Here is a 22,107-nt window from a genome sequence, read left to right on the forward strand (position 1 = left end):
AGTAGAATTCTGTGATGTTGGTGAAATTATTTAACTTCCCAATGCTGTTTTCTTCTTTGTATAATGAAGATAATAGCACCTAACTCATATGGTGGTTGTGAGAAGTCAGATGAAATATGTATAGTGCTTAGAATAATACATGAAAAAATGTGAATGCTTAGTAAATGTTAGCTGTTATGTTAGCATTATTAAGGCATTGAACTTATGTATCTCTGAATTTTTACCAAATAAGCAGACTAATCCATAAATGAATTTATAAACCAAAAAGTGAAAATACTGTGATGATTATTTCTGCCTTTCTGATTTTTATCTTTTTTTTTTTTTTTTTTTTTTTTTGTGGTGAGAGTTAAGATTACAGCTAGAACAAAGTTGAACGATGAGCCAGGAACTCATGGGTAAAATAATTCGTTCTTTTCGAAATCAAACAATTTTTGCCTCCTTTTTAAAAGAATGTTCAAGAATTATTATTAAAGGTGCAAAGAATTGTATATTGGCTCAATGTAAAAAATGTCAGGCTTAGTTACCTTTATGCTTTTGAAAGACCTTAGTTAATTATAGCAATATTTTAAAGAAATAGATGGCATACTACATATCCTCAAGCGCATTCATTTAAAATGTCTTCTTGGGATGCCTGGGTGGCTCAGTCGGTTAAGCGTCCGACTTCGGCTCAGGTCACGATCTCACGGTCGGTGAGTTCGAGCCCCACGTCCGGCTCTGGGCTGATGGCTCGGAGCCTGGAGCCTGCTTCTGATTCTGTGTCTCCCTCTCTGTCTGCCCCTCCCCCGTTCATCCTCTGTCTCTCTCTGTCTCAAAAATAAATAAACGTTAAAAAAAAAAAATAAAAAAAAAAATAAAATGTCTTCTTTACATGCTTTCTTTTTCTTTGTGTCAATAACCATGTTATTGTTGAAGGTCTGGTGTTACTCAAAACATTGTTAGAAGAAACTTTCATATGTTGATATAGAACAAAAATACTGTATTGTGTATGATATGGCTCAAGTAACAGAATTCCAGGAGTAGCAGTGGTAGAATGTTTAGGAGAACATAATAAAATTCAGGTCTCCCTTGTATATTTAGGAACTTTAGGAACATGTGAAGTAAATTTGTATTTTCCAGTTCGTTTCAGACTAGAAATTGGAACATATTATTGCTTGAAGAAGAACAGATTGTCAAGGCAACAGGTACTGCATTTCTCACTTGACAAGATCTCTTCTCAGTTTTGTTATTTTCCATCAGAGAACAAAGAAGCTTTTGTTCCAAGGCCTGATGTCGAAATGTTAGCAAAATATTACGTTAATCAAGCCAAGATTCTTATGCGTTTCTGAACCAAAAGTAAGATTTCACAAAGACTGTTTTAGAGCGTTAAAAGGAACTTGTGCAATTCTTGCGTTTTCAGGCTTACACAAGAATTAGCTTTTAAAGAGCAAAGAGCTGCCAAGTGTATAGGTCTAGGAGCTCCATTTTTTTCTGCCTGTGTGTATCAAGTCGCCGTTAAAAGAACTGGGAAACAGCAGCAAAACAAAACAAATCTCACCTTATGGTCTTCTATTTTAGAGAAAGAGACTGACTCTTACTATCAAAATGTATCATGTCTGGAAGTGTTAATGTGCAAAAAAAGAAAAAGGGTATGAGAATAGCAAATAATATGTGCGCAAGTTTGTTAGTTGCAATTTGTTAGCTTTCACTTGGTGTGCAAACTATGAATGCTGGCCTTTTACAGGACTGTATAGTACATTTGCAGGGTAAATGATAGAACTCTGAATGAAACTAATGAAATGAAAATGAACAAAAAGCTGTTACGAAGTGTTCAGAAGATAAGAGGTAATGAAACATTTAACACAGTTTTATTTTAATACAACAGTTTTAAGGAGTCTCCCTTTTGGGGAAAATATCTCAAAATATTTTATGTGATTATTTTCTTCACATATTTTATGATTAGAAGGAGTTACAAAAATACTTTCAAAGCTGTGGTTTGTTTGAAAGTGCTGTTCTTTGAGTTAGAGGTGACACAATTGTCGGGAGGGAAGAATTTTCTCTGCCCTTCAGAGTCCTAGCTGGACTAAGAAGTAAATTAACATGGGACAGATTAACAGGAAAAAGTCAAATTTAATAGCATACATAGGGGGACTCCACACAGACGTGGAAATTCCAGAGATGGACAACATGATGCTTATATGTGCTGAGGAGAGGGGTAGGGGCTTGAGGAGATACAAAGGGGAGAGAGAACTTGAGCAGGAAGGTGAGAGGAGATGGTTGGAAGACAAAGATTGCCTTGTTATGAAGATAAGTTTCTTAGAGGAGTTTCTATTATTAGCTCTCTTCTTGATAGAAGCAGGCAATTGAGGGACAGGTAAAGAGCTTCTGAATCTGCTAGGTTTTGTTTGCTTTTAACTAAAAATGGTGGCCCATCCTGGGGCAGCCTGCCATTGGCTCCTGTGCTATTAACTATAGATTTTATAATTTAGATTTTCATCAGTACTGTTAGATAAATTAATCTATACCTGTATCTGACTCCCCTTGTTTTCTAGGGAATACATTTGTAAGTTTGTTGGCTTGTTTGTGGTCATGTTACAGAGGGGACCCTAAGCCATACGTAATGTTAAAACTGACTTACCACTATACTTTCTTGGTTTACTTGCTCATTGGTCAAGGAATAGCGTTATCAAGGGCCATGTGTAAAGTATGCCTACTTATCAAACAGATGCTGAGTGGAGACTTATCAAGGGTTTGCAGTAGGCAAGAAGCCTGTTCCTTACTGTTAGACCAGCCAGTAAAAGTGATTCTACAGATGTGCATTTTCCTTTCAGTAGAAATGGCCCACAGCAGTATTGTCAGTATTCTTCTGGTTCAACATACCTTACAGTTCATACATAACTTGTATTAATTATATAGATTGTGTATTTAAAGCTGTTAGCAAGTTGTCAGAACATAAGGAAAACAAGGTCATATGAAATATTTTGTAAGTATCCTTAGTATCATAACAAAGGAAATGTTTTTAAAAAGTCAACTGTAATAAAGTAATTTTACTACTTTACACACACTCAGGTGCACATTTACACAGATACAATGTGCCTCCTTATTTAGTTCAATACCAGGCCTTACAGATGGAGGATTATCTTTAACTCTTCTTTTTCCATAAACTAGTTTAATATATGTAATATGCAGTTAAAGTTGTATTTATGAAGATTAAAATAAATTTCAAGCTGGTGAGAAAATTTGAAGAGACCATTCAAAATTATTCTTATTCTTTCCACCCAAGTTTCAGAGCGGTGTTCAGTGTTCTTAGAATGGTTGATTATAAAACTTAGAAATTTCAAGTTTTATATTTAAACACAAAATAAATTCCAGTGAAGTTTAGTAAAACCCTGAGTGTTCATACTTACTTGCTGTTATCATTACTCTGTTATCTAGATTGACCTACTTATTCTGGTGAACAATGAATGTTTGATTCAGTATATCATATATATTAAGCACTTTGCCAGATAGACTTGTGCTACATAATGTGTTTACTTGCTACTCACTTCTTTCCAAGTAAATTACTGATGTGAGCTGAAACATTTAAAATGGTTTTACTAACCAGGTTTACCCTAGATTCAGTTACTCTTTGCTTCCTGTTTTCATTAGTTGCCTGGAGCCGTTGGGGCAGCTGTTTTTCCTTTTAAGGGGTGGGGCAGGGATAGGGGGGTGGTGACATCATTAGTGGTGAAAGGAGTGGGTATGTTGAAATATTTTTACGTGAAACAACAATATTTCAAATGCTTGAAAGTTCGTTTCAGTTGTTACTCTTCAGGGACAAGTATTTTGTAGGCTGTGTATTTTATGTTGAAACAAAGAATTTTCTAACTGTACCACTATTGTTTGAAAGGAATTATAATTTGAGCTTTTTATTCCGTATTAGTCACTACTGTACCTTACTGAATAAAACTCCTCTTAAGCTTGATACTGTAAACAAGTGACAAATGAAATATTTACCTACTTATTAGAACTGTTGTCTCTTTTGGTTTTTTTGGCCAATTGATAAAGTATCATCATCTTTAATTCTAATATTACTAAAGAAAATAGTTAAGCATTAGATAGATTGACTCTGGATAGTGTTCAAAAGTCTGTCATATAGTGTTAAGATGTGTTAGATAAGATCATAGTAAAATTGTCATATGAGGAATTATTTGAAGATGATTATTTAAAAAATCTTACCCCTTATCTTCACATAACTGTATAGACTTCATGGCAGATTTTATTCCATATTAGTGATAATGTGATTACTTAATAATTTATGTTTACATTTTAGTTAAAGTTTTATGTTCTCTTTGTGAGAGTCTGTAACCTGAATTTTTAAAAGAAAATACATTTTGGAGCACCTGGATGGCTCAGTCAGTTGAACGTCCCACTCTTAAATATATATTTTTTGTTTATTTTGAGAGAGAGAGAGTGCATGCAGGCAAGGGAAGAGCAGAGAGGGAGAGAGAATCCTAAGCAGGCTGTGTACTGTCAGTGTGGAGCCCAACACAGGGCTTGATCTCATGAACCATGAAATCATGATGTGAGCCAAAATCAAGAGTTGGATCCTTAAGAGACTGAGCCACCCAGGTGCCCTGCTCATCCCACTCTTGATTTTTGCTCAGGTCATGATCCCAGGGTTGTGGGATAGAACCCCACATTGGGCTCTGTGCTCAATGTGGAGCCTGCTTAAGATTCTCTTTCTCTCTCTCTCTCTGCCCCTCACCCTCAGCTCTCAAAAAACAACAACAACAAAAGAAAAGGTATTTTTTTAATTGTTTTTTTTCATTTTTTTTTAACATTTATTTATTTTTGAGAGACAGAGTGCGAGTGGAGGAGGGGCAGGGAGAGAAGGAGACACAGAATCTGAACCAGGCTCCAGGCTCTGAGCTGTCCGCACAGAGCCCGATGCGAGGCTCAAACCCACAAACTGTGAGATCATGACTTGGGCCAAAGTTGGATGCTCAACCAACTGAGCCACCCAGGTGCCCCAAAGAAAAGGTATTTTGTTGACGTCCATGAATGACCCAGGAAAGTGCTTTGAATTTTCCCTATAATAATTTGAATAAAGGAATTAAAATCTGTGGGGAAAATCTTTTCTTAGTGTAGTTACTACCTCTCATTTTTTTGTGTGTTTATTTTGAGAGAGAGCAAGAGTGGGGGAAGGGCAGAGAGAGAATCCCAAGCAGGCTCAGCACTCAGCAAGGAGCCCATGGACTAATCCCAGGAACTGGGAGATCATGACCTGAGCCGAAATTAAGAGTTGGACACTCAACTGTGCCACCACTCAGGCGCTCCTCTACCTCTAATTTTTGAGGAAAGAAAAAGCCTGACTTTAAAAAACCGTTTCATTGAGGTATAAATATATGCAATAAACTGCACATATTTAGAGTATACACTAAGTTTTTATGTATGTGTACACATGTGAAACAATCACCATAATTAAGATAATGAACATATCCCTCCCAAAAGTTTCTTTGAGTCCCTCTTTGCCTTACTCCTTCACCTCAGTCAGCCACTAATCTTATTTCTGTTACTGCAGATTAGTTTGCATTTTCTGGAATTTTATGTAAACAGGATCATGTAGTATGCAGTCTTGTTTGTCTGCTTTCACTTAGCATAATTCTGAAATTTATTCATGTTGTATATCAGTAGTTCATTTTTTTTTAAGTTTGTTTATTTTGAGAGAGAAAGCACCAGGAAGGGAGGGGCAGAGAGAGGAGAGCATGAGAATCCCAAGCAGGCTTCAGACTAGTATGGAGCCCCATGTGGGACAGAAACCCACCAACCCTCAGATTGTGACCTGAGCTGAAGTAGATGCTTAACCAGCTGAGCCACCCAGGAGCCCCAGTAGTTCATTTTTTTTTAAATTGCATAGTATTATTCCATTGTATGGATGTACTACAGTTTATCCATTCACCTGCTCATAGATGCTTGGCTTGTTTTACTTTATGGTTATTACAAACAAAGTTGCTATGAATATTTGTGTAAAAGTCTTTATATTTGCTTTCACTTCTTTTTTAAATTTTTTTTTCACATTTATTTATTTTTGAGAGACAGAGCATGAGTGGGGGAGGGTCAAAGAGAGAAGGAGACAAAGAATCCAAAGCAGGCTCCAGGCTCTGAGCTGTCAGCACAGAGCCCGAAGCGGGGCTCGAACCCACAAACTGTGTGAGATCATGACCTGAGCCAAAGTTGGACGCTCAACTGATTGAGCCACCCAGGTACCCCATTTGCTTTCATTTCTCTTGGATAATTAGGAGTAGAAAGGTTGGGCCACATAGTAGATACGTGTTTAACTTTTAAGGAAATGGAAAACTTTTCCAAAATGCTTGTATCATTTTTATATTTTCAATCAGCAGTGTATTAGAGTTCTAGTTGCTCTATTTCATCACTAAATTTGGCATGGTCAGTCTTCTAAAAATTTTAAGCTTTCTAATAGTAATGTAGTGGAATATTACTGTAGTAATTTGCATTTCCCTGATGATAAATGACCTTGAGCATCATTTCATGTACTTAATTGCCATCTATCTTGATTGATGAAACATCGGGGTGCCTGGGTGGCTCAGTCGGTTAAGCGGCCGACTTCGGCTCAGGTCACAATCTTGCGGTCCGTGAGTTCGAGCCCCACGTCGGGCTCTGTGCTGACGGCTCAGAGCCTGGAGCCTGCTTCAGATTCTGTGTCTCCCTCTCTCTCTGCCCCTCCCCTGTTCATGCTCTGTCTCTCTCTGTCTCAAAAATAAATAAACGTTAAAAAAAAAAAAAAGAAACATCAGTTCAAATCTTTTGCCTGTATTTTTATAATTGTTTGTCTTATTGCTGTATTTTGAGAGCTCTTTGTGTATTCTGGATATAATCCTTTTTCAGATGTGTAATTTGCAAATATTTTCTCCCGTACTGTAACTTATCTCCCCTCTCCCTTACTGGAGAGATAGAAAATATATTTAAAAAAAATTTTTTTAAGTTTATTTATTTGAGAGAAACAGCATAAGTAGGGGAGGGGCATAGAGAGGGAGAGAAAGAGAATCTCAAGCAAGCTCTGCGCTGCTGGCACAGAGACTAACATAGGGCTTGAACTCGTGAAACCATGAGATCGTGACCTGAGCCCAAACCAAGAGTTGGACATTTAATCGACTGAGCCACCCAGGTGCCCCGAAAAAAATATTTTTTAATGTTTATTTTATTTATTTTGAGAGAGAGAGAGAGCAGGCGGGCACATCTGTATGCCAGTTCTTGGGGGAAGGGCAGAGAAAGAAGGAGAGAAAGAGAATCCCAAACAGGCTTTGTTTGGGATTGATCCCATGAACTGTGAGATCATGACCTGAGCTGATACCAAGAATTGGACCCTTAACTGACTGAGCCACCCAGGTGCCCAGAGATAGAAAATATATTAATGGAAATGCAATATGAAAATACAATTTTGTTTTGTTTTTAGCCCTCTGTTAGCAATGAAAGGGACCTGCATAATAAGTTGAATATACCAACCAGATTGAAGAGACAATATTTAAACTTTCTAAGGGGGGGGTGCCTGGGTGGCTCAGTTGGTTAAGCATCTGACTTGGTTGGACTCAGGTCATGATCTCAGTTTGTGAGTTCGAGCCCCATGTCGGGCTCTGTGCTGACAGCATAGATCCTGGAGCCTGCTTCGAGTTCTGTGGCTCCCTGTCTCTCTGCCCCTCCCCTGCTCACATTCTGTCTCTCTCTCAAAACATAAATAAACATTAAAAAAATTAAAAAACTTTCTAAGGGAATAAAATATTTTAAATATTTTGCATCACTCATACATGTAAACCCTAAGGTACAAAACATATTAACATAGCTTATAATGTGAACCTGTGGTAAGTTGATTTATTGTTTGTTTTATTTTATATATTATTCCCTCACTTTACTCAGGTCTCTGAACAAATGTCACCTCTTCATAGAGGTCTTGGAAGGTTTTTCTATCTGTAGTGTAACCATTGTCACTGTTTATTTCTTCATTTTATTTATTTGACTTCTACCATATACCACTTACGATCATCTGGCACAATATTATATATTTGATTATTATCCGACTCCACTAAAATGTAAGCTCCATGAGCCTGGGAATTTGTTGTTGTAGCTTGTCTTTTCCTTAATAGTGTATTTTTTTTTTTCATTTGACAAAATACAGAATCCTTTTTAAAAAAAATTTTTGGTGTTTATTTATTTTTACATACACTGATTTTTATTTTATTTTTTATGTTTATTATTTTAATTAATTAGTTTTTTCTTTAATTTTAATTTTTTTTTATAATTTACATCCAAATTAGTTAGCATATAGTGCAATAATGATTTCAGGAGTAGATTCCTTGATGCCCCTTACCCATTTAGCCCATCCCTCCTCCCACAACCCCTCCAGTAATCCTCTGTTTATTCTCCATATTTAAGAGTCTCTTATGTTTTGTCCCCCTTCCTGTTTTTATATTATTTTTGTTTCCCTCCCCTTATGTTCATCTGTTTTGTCTTTTAAAGTCCTCATATGAGTGAACTCATATATTTGTCTTTCTCTAATTTCGCTTAGCATAATACCCTCCAATTCCATCCATGTAGTTGCAAATGGTAAGATTTCATTCTTTTTGATTGCCGAGTAGTACTCCATCGTGTATATGTACATGTATGTACATACATACCGCATCTTTATTCGTTCATTGGTCAATGGACATTTGGGCTCCTTCCATACTTTTGCTATTGTTGATAGTGGTGCTGTAAACCTTGGGGTGCATGTGCCCCTTTGAAACAGTACACCTGTATCCCTTGGATAGATAACTAGTAGTGCAGTTGCTGGGTTTTAGGGTAGTTCCATTTTTCATTTTTTGAGGAGCCTCCATATGTTTTCCAGAGTCGCTGTACCAGTTTGCATTCTCACCAGCAGTGCAAAAGAGTTCCCCTTTCTCTGCATTCTTGCCTGAGTTGTTAATGTTAGTCATTCTGACAGGTGTGAGGTGGTATCTCACTGTGGTTTTGATTTGTATTTCCCTGATGATGAGTGAGGTTGAGCATTTTTTCATGTGTCGGTTGGCCATCTGGATGTCTTCTTTGGAGAAGTGTCCATTCATGTCTTTTGCCCATTTCTTCACTGGATTATTTGGGTTTTTTTGGGTGTTGAGTTTGATAAGTTCTTTATAGATTTTGGATACTAACCCTTTATCTGATATGTCATTTGCAGATATCTTCTCCCATTCTGTTGGTTGCCTTTAATTTTGCTGATTGTTTCCTTCGCTGTGCAGAAGCTTTTTATTTTGATGAGGTCCCAGTAGCTCATTTTTGCTTTTGTTTCCCTTGCCTTTGGAGATGTGTTGAGTAAGAAGTTGCTGTGGCCAAGGTCAAAGAGGTTGTTGCCTGCTTTCTCCTCGAGGATTTTGATGGCTTCCTGTCTTACATTGAGGTCTTTCATCCATTTGGAGCTTATTTTTGTGTCTGGTGTAAGAAAGTGGTCCAGGTTCATTTTTCTGCTTGTCACTGTCCAGTTTTCCCAGCACCACTTGCTGAAGAGACTGTCTTTATTCCATTGGATGTTCTTTCCTGCTTTGTCAAATATTAGTTGGCCATACATTTGTGGGTCCATTTCTGGGTTCTCTATTCTGTTCCATTGATCTGAGTGTCTGTTTTTGTGCCAGACAGTGTCTTTTGAAGAGCAGAAACCATAAACTTTGATGGGATCTAATTTATCAACCTATTTAATCAATTGTGTTTTAGGTGTGGAAACCAGGAGATTTTTACTAACTCAAGAGCTCTCAAAGATTTTCCCTTAGGGGTGCCTGGGTGGCTCAGTCGGTTAAGCATCTGACTTCAGCTCATGTCATGATCTCACAGTGTGTGAGTTTGAGCCTCGCATCGGGCTCTGTGCTGACAGCTCAGAGCCTGGAGCCTGCTTCGGATTCTGTGTCTCCCTCTCTCTCTGTTCCTCCCCTGCTTGCACTCTGTCTCTGTCTCTCTCAAAAATAAACATTAACATTTTTTTAATATAAAAAATCCCCTGCTCATGCTCTGTCTCTGTCTCAAAAATAAATAAAAACATTAAAAAAAAGATTTTCCCTTATGTTTTCTTCTAAAAGTTTAAGAGTTTCAGGTTTTACATTTAGGTCTATCATTCATTATGAATTACTTTTTTTAAAAGCAAACTCTGTGCCAAAAATGGGGCTCGAAGTCATGACCCTAAGATCAAGAGTTCATGCTCTACTGACTGAGCCAGCCAAGCACCCCTTGCATTAATTTTTATATTAATTTTTATATATCCTGCCAGGTGCCTGATTATACTGGCTAGAATAGAACCTTCAGTACAATGTTGAGTGGTGACAGCATACATCTCTTTTGTCTGATCTTAGGGAGAAAACATTCAGTCTTTTGCCATTAATATTATATTAGCCGTAGGTTTTTGGTAAATGCACTTTATCATACTAAAGAAGTTCCCTTTTATACCTAATTTGCTGAGATTTATTTTTTTTTAAATCAGGAAAGCATGTTGGATTTCGTCTTGTACTTGTTTGCTCTGTATTGAGATGATATATTGTTTTTCTGTTACATTGATTTAAATTTTTCTTTAATTTTTTTGTTTTTTGAGAGAGAGCACGCGCGCGCACACGCGCACAAGCAAGTGGGGGAGGGTCAGAGAGAGAGGGACACACAGAATCTGAAATAGGCTCCAGGCTCTGAGCTGTCAGCCCAGAGCCCGACGTTGGGCTCAAAGTCACCAACCATGAGATGATGCGTGAGCCAAAGTCTGGTGCTTAACTGACTGAGCCACCCAGGCACCTCTCATTGACTGATTTTAGAATGATAAATGATCCCAGGGTGACTGGGTAGCTCAGTTGGTTAAATATCTGACTTAGGCTGGGGTCATGATCTCTCCCACATTGGGTTCTGATCTGGCAGTACAGAGTCTGCTTGGGTTCTCTCTGTCTCCTCTCTCTCTGACCCTACCCCACTCATGCTTTCTCTCTCTCTCAAACTAAGTAAAAAAAGAAAAGAAAGATAAGTCATCCTGTGTTCTTGGACCCAACACCACTTGGTTGTGATGAATTATTTTAATATGTTGATGGATTTGATTTTTATTTCTGTGTACATATGTCAGTAATAATGTCCCCACTTTCATCTGATTCTAGTTATTTGAATCTTATCTCTTTATTTCCTAGTCATTGTAGGTAAAGGTTTGTCAATTTTGTTGGTCATTTCAAAGAACCAACTTTTGTTCTCATTGATCTTTCTGCTGGGCTTGGGTTTAGTTAATTTACCTTTTTTTTTTTTTTTTTGTCTCTCTCTTCTAATTCCTGAAGACATAGGTTATTGATTTGCGATTTTTTCCCCTCTTTTTTGTTTTTTTTTTTTTTTAAGTTTATTTATTTATTTTTATCATAAGTGGGGAAGACGCAGAGAAAGGGAGAGAGAGAATCCCAAGCAGGCTCTGAGTTGTCAGCACAGAGCCAGTTGCAGGGTTTGAACTCACAAACCATGAGATCATGTCCTAAGCTGAAATCTGGAGCCAGATGCTTAACTGACTGAGCCACCCAGGTGCCTCTTTATTTTTTATTTGAGAGAGAGAGAGAGTGCGCACGAGTGCACACACACACATTTTCCTTGTGATTTCTTCTCTGATCCATTGGTTGTTGGAAAGAGTGTTGTTTAATTTCTGTGTATTTGTGAGTCATAAGGTTTTTCATCCTGTTGCTGATTTCCAGCTTCATTCCATTGTGGTAGTAGAAGATATTTTGTATGATTGCATTTTTTGTCAGTTTTTAAACATGTATTGATACTAGCTTTGTGATTGAGCTTTGTGATTGAGCACTTGAGAAGAATGTGTACTCTGTTGTTAGGCGGAGTGGCCTATACGCGTGTTAGGTGTAGTTAGTCTATAGTGTTGTTGTAGACCTGAATATCCTTATCAGTAGTTAAGTCTTCAACAGTTATTGTAGCACTATCTGTTTCCTCCTTCACTTTTATCAATGTTTGTTCCATGTATTTTGGAGCTCTATTGTTGGGTGCATATGTTTGTAATTGCTGTATCTTTTTGGCAAATTGACCTTTTTATCAATTATACATAGTGATTCTTTGATCTGAAGTATACTTTGTTTAATGTTAATATACCCACTAGAGCTTCTTTTTAATTGGAGTTTTTAGGCATTTTGAATGTAGTGCAATTTTTAAAAATATAGTTAAGTAAAATTCTACTACCTTGCTATTTTGTCCTGTTTGTCCTGTTTTTTTTTGTTTCCTTTTGTTCTTTTTAACTCTTATTTTAAGTTGATTATTTTTTTGTTTCTATTTTATGTCTTTTGTTGCCTTACTGGCCATAACTCTGTGTAATTTTGGTGATTGCTTTAGGGTGTATAGTATGCATGTTTACTTTGTCACAGTCTGCTTTCAAGTGTTACTGTACTACTTCTTGTACACTATAAGAATCTTACAATAGTATATTTTTATTTTCCCCCTACCCACCTTTGGGCTATTGATGTCCTACATTTTACTTCTAGTTATATAATAAACTTCACAATACTTTGTTACTACTGTTGCTTTAAACAGGTGTCTTTTAAACAGATTTAACATAGGAGTGGGGTGCCTGGGTGGCACAGTTGGTTAAGCATCTGACTCTTGATCTTGGCTCAGGTCATGATCTCACAGTTTGTGAGTTTGAGCCCCACATTGGGCTCTGTGCTGATGGCGTAGAGCCTGCTTGGGATTCTGTCTCTCCTTCTCTCTGCCCCTCCCCTGCTTGTGCTTACCCTGTCTTCCTCTCTCTCTCTCTCTCTCTCTCTCTCTCTCTCTCTCAATAAATAAATAAATAAATAAACTTAAAAAAAAATTTAACATAGAAAAAAAATCTTTTATAATTATTCTGTGTAGATTGATTTCCATCTGGTATTGTTTTCCTCTTGCCTGGACTTCTTTAAATTATTTATTTATTTATTTATTTTTTTAGTTGGCTGGTGATGAATTCTTTCAGCTTTCATGTGTCTGAAAAAGTTTATTTCAGAAAGATATTTTTGCCAGGTATAGAATTCTAGGTTGACACTTCTTTCAATGCTTTAAAGGTATTTCTTCACTTTCCTCTGGCTTCACTGTTTCAGATGAGAAATCTCCTTTTTTCTTCTTTACGAATGTGTTTTTGGGGTGCTTGGGTGGCTCTGTTAGTTGAGCATCCAACTTCGGCTCAGGTCCTGATCTCACGGTTCATGAGTTTGAACCCCATATTGGGATTGCTGCTGTCAGTGCAGAGCCCTCTTTGGATCCTCTACCCCCCCACCCCTCCCTGCTCACGTTCTCTTTCTCAAAAACGAATAAACATTTATTAAAAAATAATAATAATAATGTGTTTATTTTCTCCCTAGCTCCTTTTTAATATTTTCTCTTTACCACTTTTTAAGGAATTTGGTTTTGATGTGCTTTGATGTAATTTTAATGTTTCTTGTGCTTGGGGTTTGCTGAGTTTTCTTGAATGTATGGATTTATGGTTTATATCAAATTTGGAAATTTTTTCTCTGTTTCTTTAATTTTTTTTTTTTTCTCTTTTCGTCCTTTCTCTTTTCCTTTGTGGACTCCAATTACACATATGTCAAGGTGCTTGGAACTTGCACAGCTCACTGGTGCTCTTAATTGTTTTTTTTTTTTTTTTTGGTCCTTTTCTCTCTTTTAGTTTGAATAGGTTCTATTGCTTTTTCTTCAACTTCATTAATGTTTTCTTTCATGTATAACCTATTCATCCTATGCAGCATGATTTTTATTTACATATTTATTTATTTATTTTTCAATATATGAAATTTATTGTCAAATTGGTTTCCATACAACACCCAGTGCTCATCCCAAAAGGTGCCCTCCTCAATACCCATCACCCACCCTCCCCTCCCTCCCACCCCCCATCAACCCTCAGTTTGGTCTCAGTTTTTAAGAGTCTCTTATGCTTTGGCTCTCTCCCACTCTAACCTCTTTTTTTTTTCCCCCTTCCGCTCCCCCATGGGTTTCTGTTAAGTTCCTCAGGATCCACATAAGAGTGAAAACATATGGTATCTGTCTTTCTCTGTCTTATTTCACTTAGTATAACACTCTCCAGTTCCATCCACGTTGCTACAAAGGGCCAGATTTCATTCTTTCTCATTGCCATGTAGTACTCCATTGTGTATATAAACCACAATTTCTTAACCATTCATCAGTTGATGGACATTTAGGCTCTTTCCACAATTTGGCTATTGTTGAGAGTGCTGCTATAAACATTGGAGTACAAGTGCCCCTATGCATCAGTACTCCTGTATCCCTTGGGTAAATTCCTAGCAGTGCTATTGCTGGGTCATAGGGTAGGTCTATTTTTAATTTTTTGAGGAACCTCCACACTGTTTTCCAGAGCGGCTGCACCAATTTGCATTCCCACCAGCAGTGCAAGAGGGTTCCCGTTTCTCCACATCCTCTCCAGCATCTATAGTCTCCTGATTTGTTCATTTTGGCCACTCTGACTGGCGTGAGGTGATATCTGAGTGTGGTTTTGATTTGTATTTCCCTGATGAGGAGCGATGTTGAGCATCTTTTCATGTGCCTGTTGGCCATCCGGATGTCTTCTTTAGAGAAGTATCTATTCCTGTTTTCTGCCCATTTCTTCACTGGGTTATTTGTTTTTTGGGTGTGGAGTTTGGTGAGCTCTTTATAGATTTTGGATACTAGCCCTTTGTCCGATATGTCATTTGCAAATATCTTTTCCCATTCCGTTGGTTGCCTTTTAGTTTTGTTGGTTGTTTCCTTTGCTGTGCAGAAGCTTTTTATCTTCATAAGGTCCTAGTAGTTCATTTTTGCTTTTAATTCCCTTGCCTTTGGGGATGTGTCAAGTAAGAAATTGCTACGACTGAGGTCAGAGAGGTCTTTTCCTGCTTTCTCCTCTAGGGTTTTGATGGTTTCCTGTCTCACATTCAGGTCCTTTATCCATTTTGAGTTTATTTTTGTGAATGGTGTGAGAAAGTGGTCTAGTTTCAATCTTCTGCATGTTGCTGTCCAGTTCTCCCAGCACCATTTGTTAAAGACACTGTCTTTTTTCCATTGGATGTTCTTTCCTGCTTTGTCAAAGATGAGTTGGCCATACGTTTGTGGGTCTAGTTCTGGGGTTTCTATTCTATTCCATTGGTCTATGTGTCTGTTTTTGTGCCAATACCATTGCAGCATGATTAAAAAAAATTTTTTTTTAAGATTTTATTTTTAAATAAACACAACCCCAAGATCAAGAGTCCCATGCTTCTCCAACTAAGCCAGCCAGCCACCCCTCCAGCATGTTTTTCATCTCAGATAATTGTAGTTGTCATTTTTAAATGTTTGTACAAATTTTATCATCTGTGTCATTTATGCAATTGATGGATTTCTCTCCTCATTATAGGTCATATTGTCCTATTTCTTTGAATGCTAATAATTTTTGATTGAATGTCAGACAGTATAAATTTTACCTTGTTGGTTGCTGGATATTTTTGTATTCTTATGAATATGTTTAAACTTTGTTTTTTGGCATGGTTGAGGTACTTGGAAGCAGTTTGGTCCTTTCAGGTCTTTTAACTTTTGCTAGGCAGGATGAAAGCAATGTTTAGTCTTGATGATTTTGCCCCACACAAACCCTTCCAACTGTACTCTACTCAATACTGTGTTAGTGATGAGGTTTTTCATTCTGGCTACTTGGGATGGGAACTCTTCCCAACCTGCATGAGCTTCAGAGATTGTTTCCTTTTAACTCTGGTTGGTTCTTTTTCAGGCTTCAAATGGGTTTCCTCACCCGTGTGTACTAATCATTATACAAATGAAGATTAGAGAGCTCACCTTCTGCACATCTCCCTAATTTAAAAAGAAAAAATGTTAAGAAGTAGCCTTTTGTGAATATTGAGATTTTTAAAAATTGGAATTTCCTTAAGACCTCAACAATTTAAAAAAACCTCAACAATAAACAAATTTTATTTCCCTTGCTTTATTGGATGGACCATAATTACAGTTGAAGTCTTGTTTTAATGCATGACTATTCTGATTTCTCTTAATTTACCATAGAATACAAATTTCATATCTGAGTGTTAAATACATGTAAGTTATATTTCTGGTCCTCTTCCCAATCTCTATTCCAGAAATCATTGATGTTCCATCATAATTCTCACTTCTAAATTTCTCCCTTTTTGGTCCACAAAATGGTCCAGATTTGTTACATGAATCTTTTTTTATTATAAGAAAAAAATCCTTATAGTATGTCTATATTTAATTATAATAGTCTAACAAATAACTTCCTCTCAAGTTAATTTTAAACTTTAATAAGGTTTTAACTAGAGGGGCACCTGGGTGGCTCAGTCGGTTAAATATCTGACTCTTGATTTCGTCTCAGGTCATGGTCTCATGGTTCGTTCATTCAAGGCCTACGTCAGGCTCTGCACTGACAGTACAGAGTCTGCTTGGGATTCTTTCTCCTCTCTCTGCACCTCCCCCCCCCCCCCCCCATGTTCATGCCCTCTCTCTCTTGCTCTCTCATAATAAATAAAGAAAAAGATTTTAACTAGAATCTTTTATAAATACCAGTACTGTTGTTCTGTAAACAGTGTTTGGAAATCATGGTTACTTTAAAAACTTACAGACCTAAGTATATATTCAAAAGAATTGGAGACTGCTATGTAAATACATTGTACCTGTTCATAGCAGCACTATTCACAGTAGCCAAAAGGTGGACATAGTCCAGACATCCATCAATTGTGATGAATTGTGATAAATACGTACAATGGAAACTTGGTACAATATGGATGAAATGAGAAATATTATGTTAAATGACAGAAGTCAGACACAATAGGTTACATGTTACATGATTCCATTTATATGAAATATCCAGAATAGATAAATCTGTCGAGACAGAACCCAGATTGGTGGTTGCCATGTTGAGGGCTAAGGGGGATGAGGGAGAAACTGCTTAAAGTGTAAGGGGTTTTACTTTGGAGTGATGGAAATATTTTGGAACTAGATAGAGGTAGAAATTGCACAATGTTATGAATATGCCATTGACTTATTTTTTATTTTTTGACTTTATTTATTTAAAAGATTTTATTTAAAAAAAAATAAAATAAAAAAATAAAAGATTTTATTTTTAAGTAATCTCTACACCCAAAGTGGTGTTTGAATTTTTTTTTTTAAATGTTTATTTATTTTTGAGAGAGAGCATGAACGGGGGAGTGTCAGAGAGAGAGGGAGACACAGAATTGGAAGCAGGCTCCAGGCTCTGAACTGTCAGCACAGAGCCCGACACGGGGCTCGAACTCACGGACCGTGAGATCATGACCTGAGCCAAAGTCGGATGCTTAACCGACTGAGCCACCCAGGCGCCCCCCAAAGTGGTGTTTGAACTCACAATCCTGATATCAAGAGTCACATGCTCTTCCAATTGAGCCTGCCAGGTGCCCCTGACTTATTTACTTTAAAATGGTTTAACTTTTTTGAATTTCACCTCAATGAATCATTTTTAAAAAAAAACAAACCTACAAAATTTAAAAATTGACTTAATGTCGTAAGTGACATCAAGAGTTGGGCGCTGAACTGAACTGACTGAACCACCCAGGCACTTCTGTGGCACTCCTTTTTTTTTTTTTTTTTTTTTTTTTTCCCCTAAATATTTTATTTTGAGGGCACCTTGGTGACTCAGTCGGTTGACTGACTCTAGATTTCAGTTCAGGTCATGATCCCAGGGTTGTGGGATTGAGCCCTGTGTCGGGCTCCACATTGAGTGTGGTGCCCTCTTGAGATTCTCTCTCTCCCTCTCCCTCAGTCCCTCTTCCCCACACTCTCTCTCTCTCTCTCTCAAAAAAAAAAAAAAAAAAAAAAAAAAAAAAAAAAAAGATTTAATCTCTACACCCTACCTTGGGTTCAAATTTACAGCCCTGAGATCAAAAGTTGCATGTTCCAGGGTGCCTGGGTGGCTCCCAGTTCGAGAGAGTTCGAGATCCTGCATCAGGCTCTTTGTTGACAGCTCAGAGCCTGGAGCCTGCTTCTGATTTTGTGTCTCCCTCTCTGCCCGTCCCCTGCTTGTACTCACGCTCTCTCTCTTTCAAAAAAATAAACATTAAAAAAATTAAAATAAAACTTGTATGTTGCACTGAGCCAGCCAGGCTCCCCATGCTCACCTTATTTTAGATGTTTATTCTAATAGGTAAAATGCTTTAGCTTTTTTTTTTTTTTTCTAGTCCATAGTCTTTAATACCAGCTGAAAGATAATTGTAGAAAAATTTAAAAGCATGATATAATTAGAAATCAGACATTCATTACTTGCAATTCTACCCCCATTGATTGAGCTTAGTGTGTTGATTAGAATTAAAGAGTTGCTGGGGTGCGTGAGTGGCTCAGTGGGCTGAGTGTCTGGCTCTTGATCTCAGCATAGGTCATGATCTCACAGTTTAGGTTTGAGCCCCATGTTGGGCTCCACCCTGACAGCAAGGAGCCTACTTAGGATTCTCTTCCTCTCTCTCTGTCTCTGTCTCTGCCTTTCTGTCTCTGTCTCTCGGCCCCTCCTGTGCTCTTGTGCACACAAGAGTGCTACCACTTGCACTCTCTCTCAAAAATAAACATTAAGGGGCGCCTGGGTGGCTTGGTCGGTTAAGCGTCCGACTTCGGCTCAGGTCATGATCTCATGGTTCGTGAGTTCGAGCCCCGTGTTGGGCTCTGTGCTGACAGCTCAGAGCCTGGAGCCTGTTTCAGATTCTGTGACTCCCTCTCTCTCTGCCCCTCCCCTGTTCATGATCTGTCTCTCTCTGTCTCAAAAATAAATAAACGTTTAAAAAAAAGAAAAAAAAAAAAAAAAAAAAAATAAACATTAAAAAAAAGAGAATTAAAGAGTTGCTTACTTTACATATTTTGAAACCTATATTAACTGAAAATTAATATATTTTCACAAATCTGTTGTCTAGGTCTCTTCTAGAATCTAGGATTGAAGTTAGTTTTTATTGGCAGTCATGCTTAATTATTTGGAATATGATCTGTCTGGATAGAAATTACCATATGAAATTATTTTTGTAAATTGACATAGTTTAGAAGGGTAAGTATAATTTTTCAGTATATTTACCATATTCAGTATATTTAAATAGATAATTATATCAGTAAATTTGCAATCTAGAGTTTTTCTGATTTTTAAAAAAATCAGATAACAGTAAATAGATACCAGCATTAAGCTACTAAACTACTGATTTTCTTTTCTAGAATTCAGCATACAATTGAAATAAAATGTCAACCTCCTGGAGTGATCGGTTACAGAATGCAGCGGATATGCCTGCTAACATGGATAAGCATGCCCTGAAAAAGTATCGGCGAGAAGCCTATCATCGGTAAGTATTTTGTCTGTTTAATCCTCAAAACAGCTCTGTAAAGTGGGCACATATTGTCCTCATTTTACAGATGATGAAATTAATGTGTAGAGAAGTTAGGCAATTTACATAGATTATAAGGCCAGTTTATGGTTCAAACCTAGTCTAGAGTCTAGATTTTTAAGCGCTAGTACACCATACTGCTGCTGCTGTGTTTTAATATATCTACTAATAAAAGTCCTTAACTGAAGAAAGTCTTCAGCTGCTGGAGAATTGTACCTTAGTTAACATTTTTTTAATTTCTTTAAGAGAGAGAGAGAGAGAGAGAGAGAGAGAGAGAGGGAGAGAGAGGGAACACGCAGGAGGGAACATGCAGGAGAGGGCAAGAAAGGGAGACACAGAATCTGAAGCAGGCTCCAGGCTCCAAGCTGTCAGCACAGAGCAGGACGCAGGGCTAAAACCCATGAACCGTGAGATCATGACCTGAGCTGAACTCTGATGCTCAACTGACTGCCTGAGCCACCCAGGCGCTCTGTACCTTAGTTAATAAGAGTGAAATTCTTGGGGTGCCTGGGTGGCTTAGTAACCAACTAAGAGCCTCCGACTTTGGCTCAGATCATGATCTCACAGTGAGTTCGAGCCCTGCATTGGGCTCTCTGCTTTCAGTGTGGAGCCCACTTTGGATTCTCTGTCCCCCTCTCTGCCCCTTTTCTGCTTGTGTGCATGCTCTCTCTGTCTCAAAAGTAAGTAAAAACATTTAAAAATAAGAATGAAATTCTTATTTGACATTTGCTACAAACTGATTATAGTTTTTAAATAGATTGTTTGAAATTGTCTCTCCTGGCTACTGTGTATTCGATTGAATGTGGTAATGCTGAGTATTAGCAACATTTATTATCTTAAGACTAATATTTTCTCTAAATCCTTTTAAAAATCCTTTAAAAGTTTAAAATGTAAATATTTTTATATGCCACTTTTAATGGAGTCAATTAAGTGGCTGTCTCTCCCCAAACCTTCAGTAGCCAAAATACGTAGAAGTACTGCGTTTAGAGATCGTTTGTTTTTAGACAGAAATTAGAAGTTTACATTTTCCATAAATTAATAGGATACAAAGTCCTGGTCCCTACTAGAACTATCTGGCTTCCCATCTTGGGTAAGCAAGGTATAAGTAGAAAGAAATGCTGGTGTACTGGTAGTGCTAAAAAGTTGTATGGGAACTCCAGGAACCGACAACAACTCATAATTACTCATTTGTTTCTAGGTTGGAGGAAAGAGGAAATATACAGGTGTTTTATACTTGTTCAGTTATTTGTTTAGTGTTTATGCTGCATACATTTGGTTATGATGTAACATGTTTGTCAGTAGAAACAGGGGCTAGAATTGTGCAATGAAGAGAGATCATCGAGTAAACCTCACATGTCCTAATTGTATGTAGTATGTCATATATAGCCTGAGTGCTTCTGACTCATTTAGAATGGTATTTCCTGTAAGATTGTAGATTGGCTCTGCACCCTATAGTCTTCATATAGTAGAGTACAATCTGAAATAATAGAAACAGGAGAAAAACATCTTCAAGGATTTGAATTTTTAGATCACTTAAAACATTTTTTTCCTTTTTATTGTGGTAAAGTGTACACATCATATAGTTTACGTCTTCACTGTTTTAAGCATATGGTTCGGTGGTTTTAAGTACATTCATACTGTTGTGCAGCCATCACCAGTATCCATCCCTCTAACTTCATTTTGTAAAATTGATACTATACTTATTAAACAGTAACTCCCCTTTCCTCCTCCAGCCCCTGGCAATCACCATTATACTGTCTGTCTTTATAATTTTGATAACTCCAAGTATTCATATAAGTACAATCATACAGTATGTCTTTTTGTGACAGACTTATTTCAGTTAGCGTAGTGTTCTCAAGGTTTATCCATCTTGTCGTATATTGCAGATTTTCCTTTTAATGTAGAATTTGGGTTCTTGAATTTTTGCAAGTATTTGCTTTTGTTAATTAAAAATTTTTAATAGAAATCATTTAAAAGGAATTTATTTTAGTTTTCTAGTTAAATAAGTTTGTAGAATATTCTGTTTCTAGGGTTTTTTATTAAAGACATTTATTGGAGTTGGTAATTTATCACTGGTTGAATTAGGTAGACTCTGATGATCATTTATCATAAACTATACACTGTGTGATGCTTTAGAATTCCCTTTTTAGAAGAAGCTAAATATTTTTAGTTAAGTAAATAGACATCTAACTTCTGGCTTTTTTCTTGCTAATATTAGTCTTAAAAATGATGGTCATGAGTCATTTTTAAGAAACTGGCCTTCAGAATGTATGACTATTGTACGTCTTTCATTTCCTTATTATGGTTATTGAGTCTTCTAGGCTGAAGATAATTATCAAGCCAAACCCTTCATTGGAATAGTTTTGCTCTATGGTCAGAAGATAGGCTGAGTTGCTCAGATGTTACAGTGGCTTGAAGGAGGCAAGTTAGACAACTACCTCTTAGGTAGTTCCTTGTTTAACACTGAGAATCTGATAGTGATCAGTATAGATCACAGTTTGTATCTATCAAATCCAAGAATGGAACAATTAGATTTTGCATCTTCTCTCGACGTTGACTGTGCCCAGGGTGCTGAAATCAGGTATTTGTTTCTTTCCTTTTAAATTTTGATGATTATAGTACAGAAGAATTTCTGTAAGTAAGTTGGTTCTTTATGAATATAGCTTATGAATTCAGCAGTGGTTTTATCATGTTGAACTGAGGTCTGATAAACAATTGGGCCTGTGAATTTTTGGTTAAGCAGTCTTTTGCCTTA

The 22,107-nt window shown here is 37.2% G+C and overlaps 1 protein-coding gene across 5 annotated transcripts in view; it reads left to right on the forward strand.

The window, feature by feature from the left end:
• NT5C2 (5'-nucleotidase, cytosolic II) overlaps positions 1-22,107 on the forward strand; it is a 148,973-nt gene that overhangs the window by 53,297 nt on the left and 73,569 nt on the right. For 3 of the 5 annotated variants that reach the window (XM_078434796.2, XM_078434794.2, XM_078434797.2), the window contains exon 2: positions 19,186-19,310. In XM_078434796.2, coding sequence (XP_078290922.1) covers positions 19,210-19,310 — 101 coding nt within the window. In that variant the 5' untranslated portion in view covers positions 19,186-19,209. Of the gene's footprint in view, positions 1-346; positions 1,182-6,053; positions 6,222-19,185; positions 19,311-22,107 lie in introns of those variants that run through there. The other 2 variants (XM_060641609.3, XM_078434795.2) reach the window with 2 other exon arrangements.

This window comes from Panthera onca, chromosome D2, assembly GCF_046562875.1.
Source record: "Panthera onca isolate mPanOnc1 chromosome D2, mPanOnc1 haplotype 2, whole genome shotgun sequence".
NCBI classification, from domain to species: Eukaryota; Metazoa; Chordata; class Mammalia; order Carnivora; family Felidae; genus Panthera; species Panthera onca.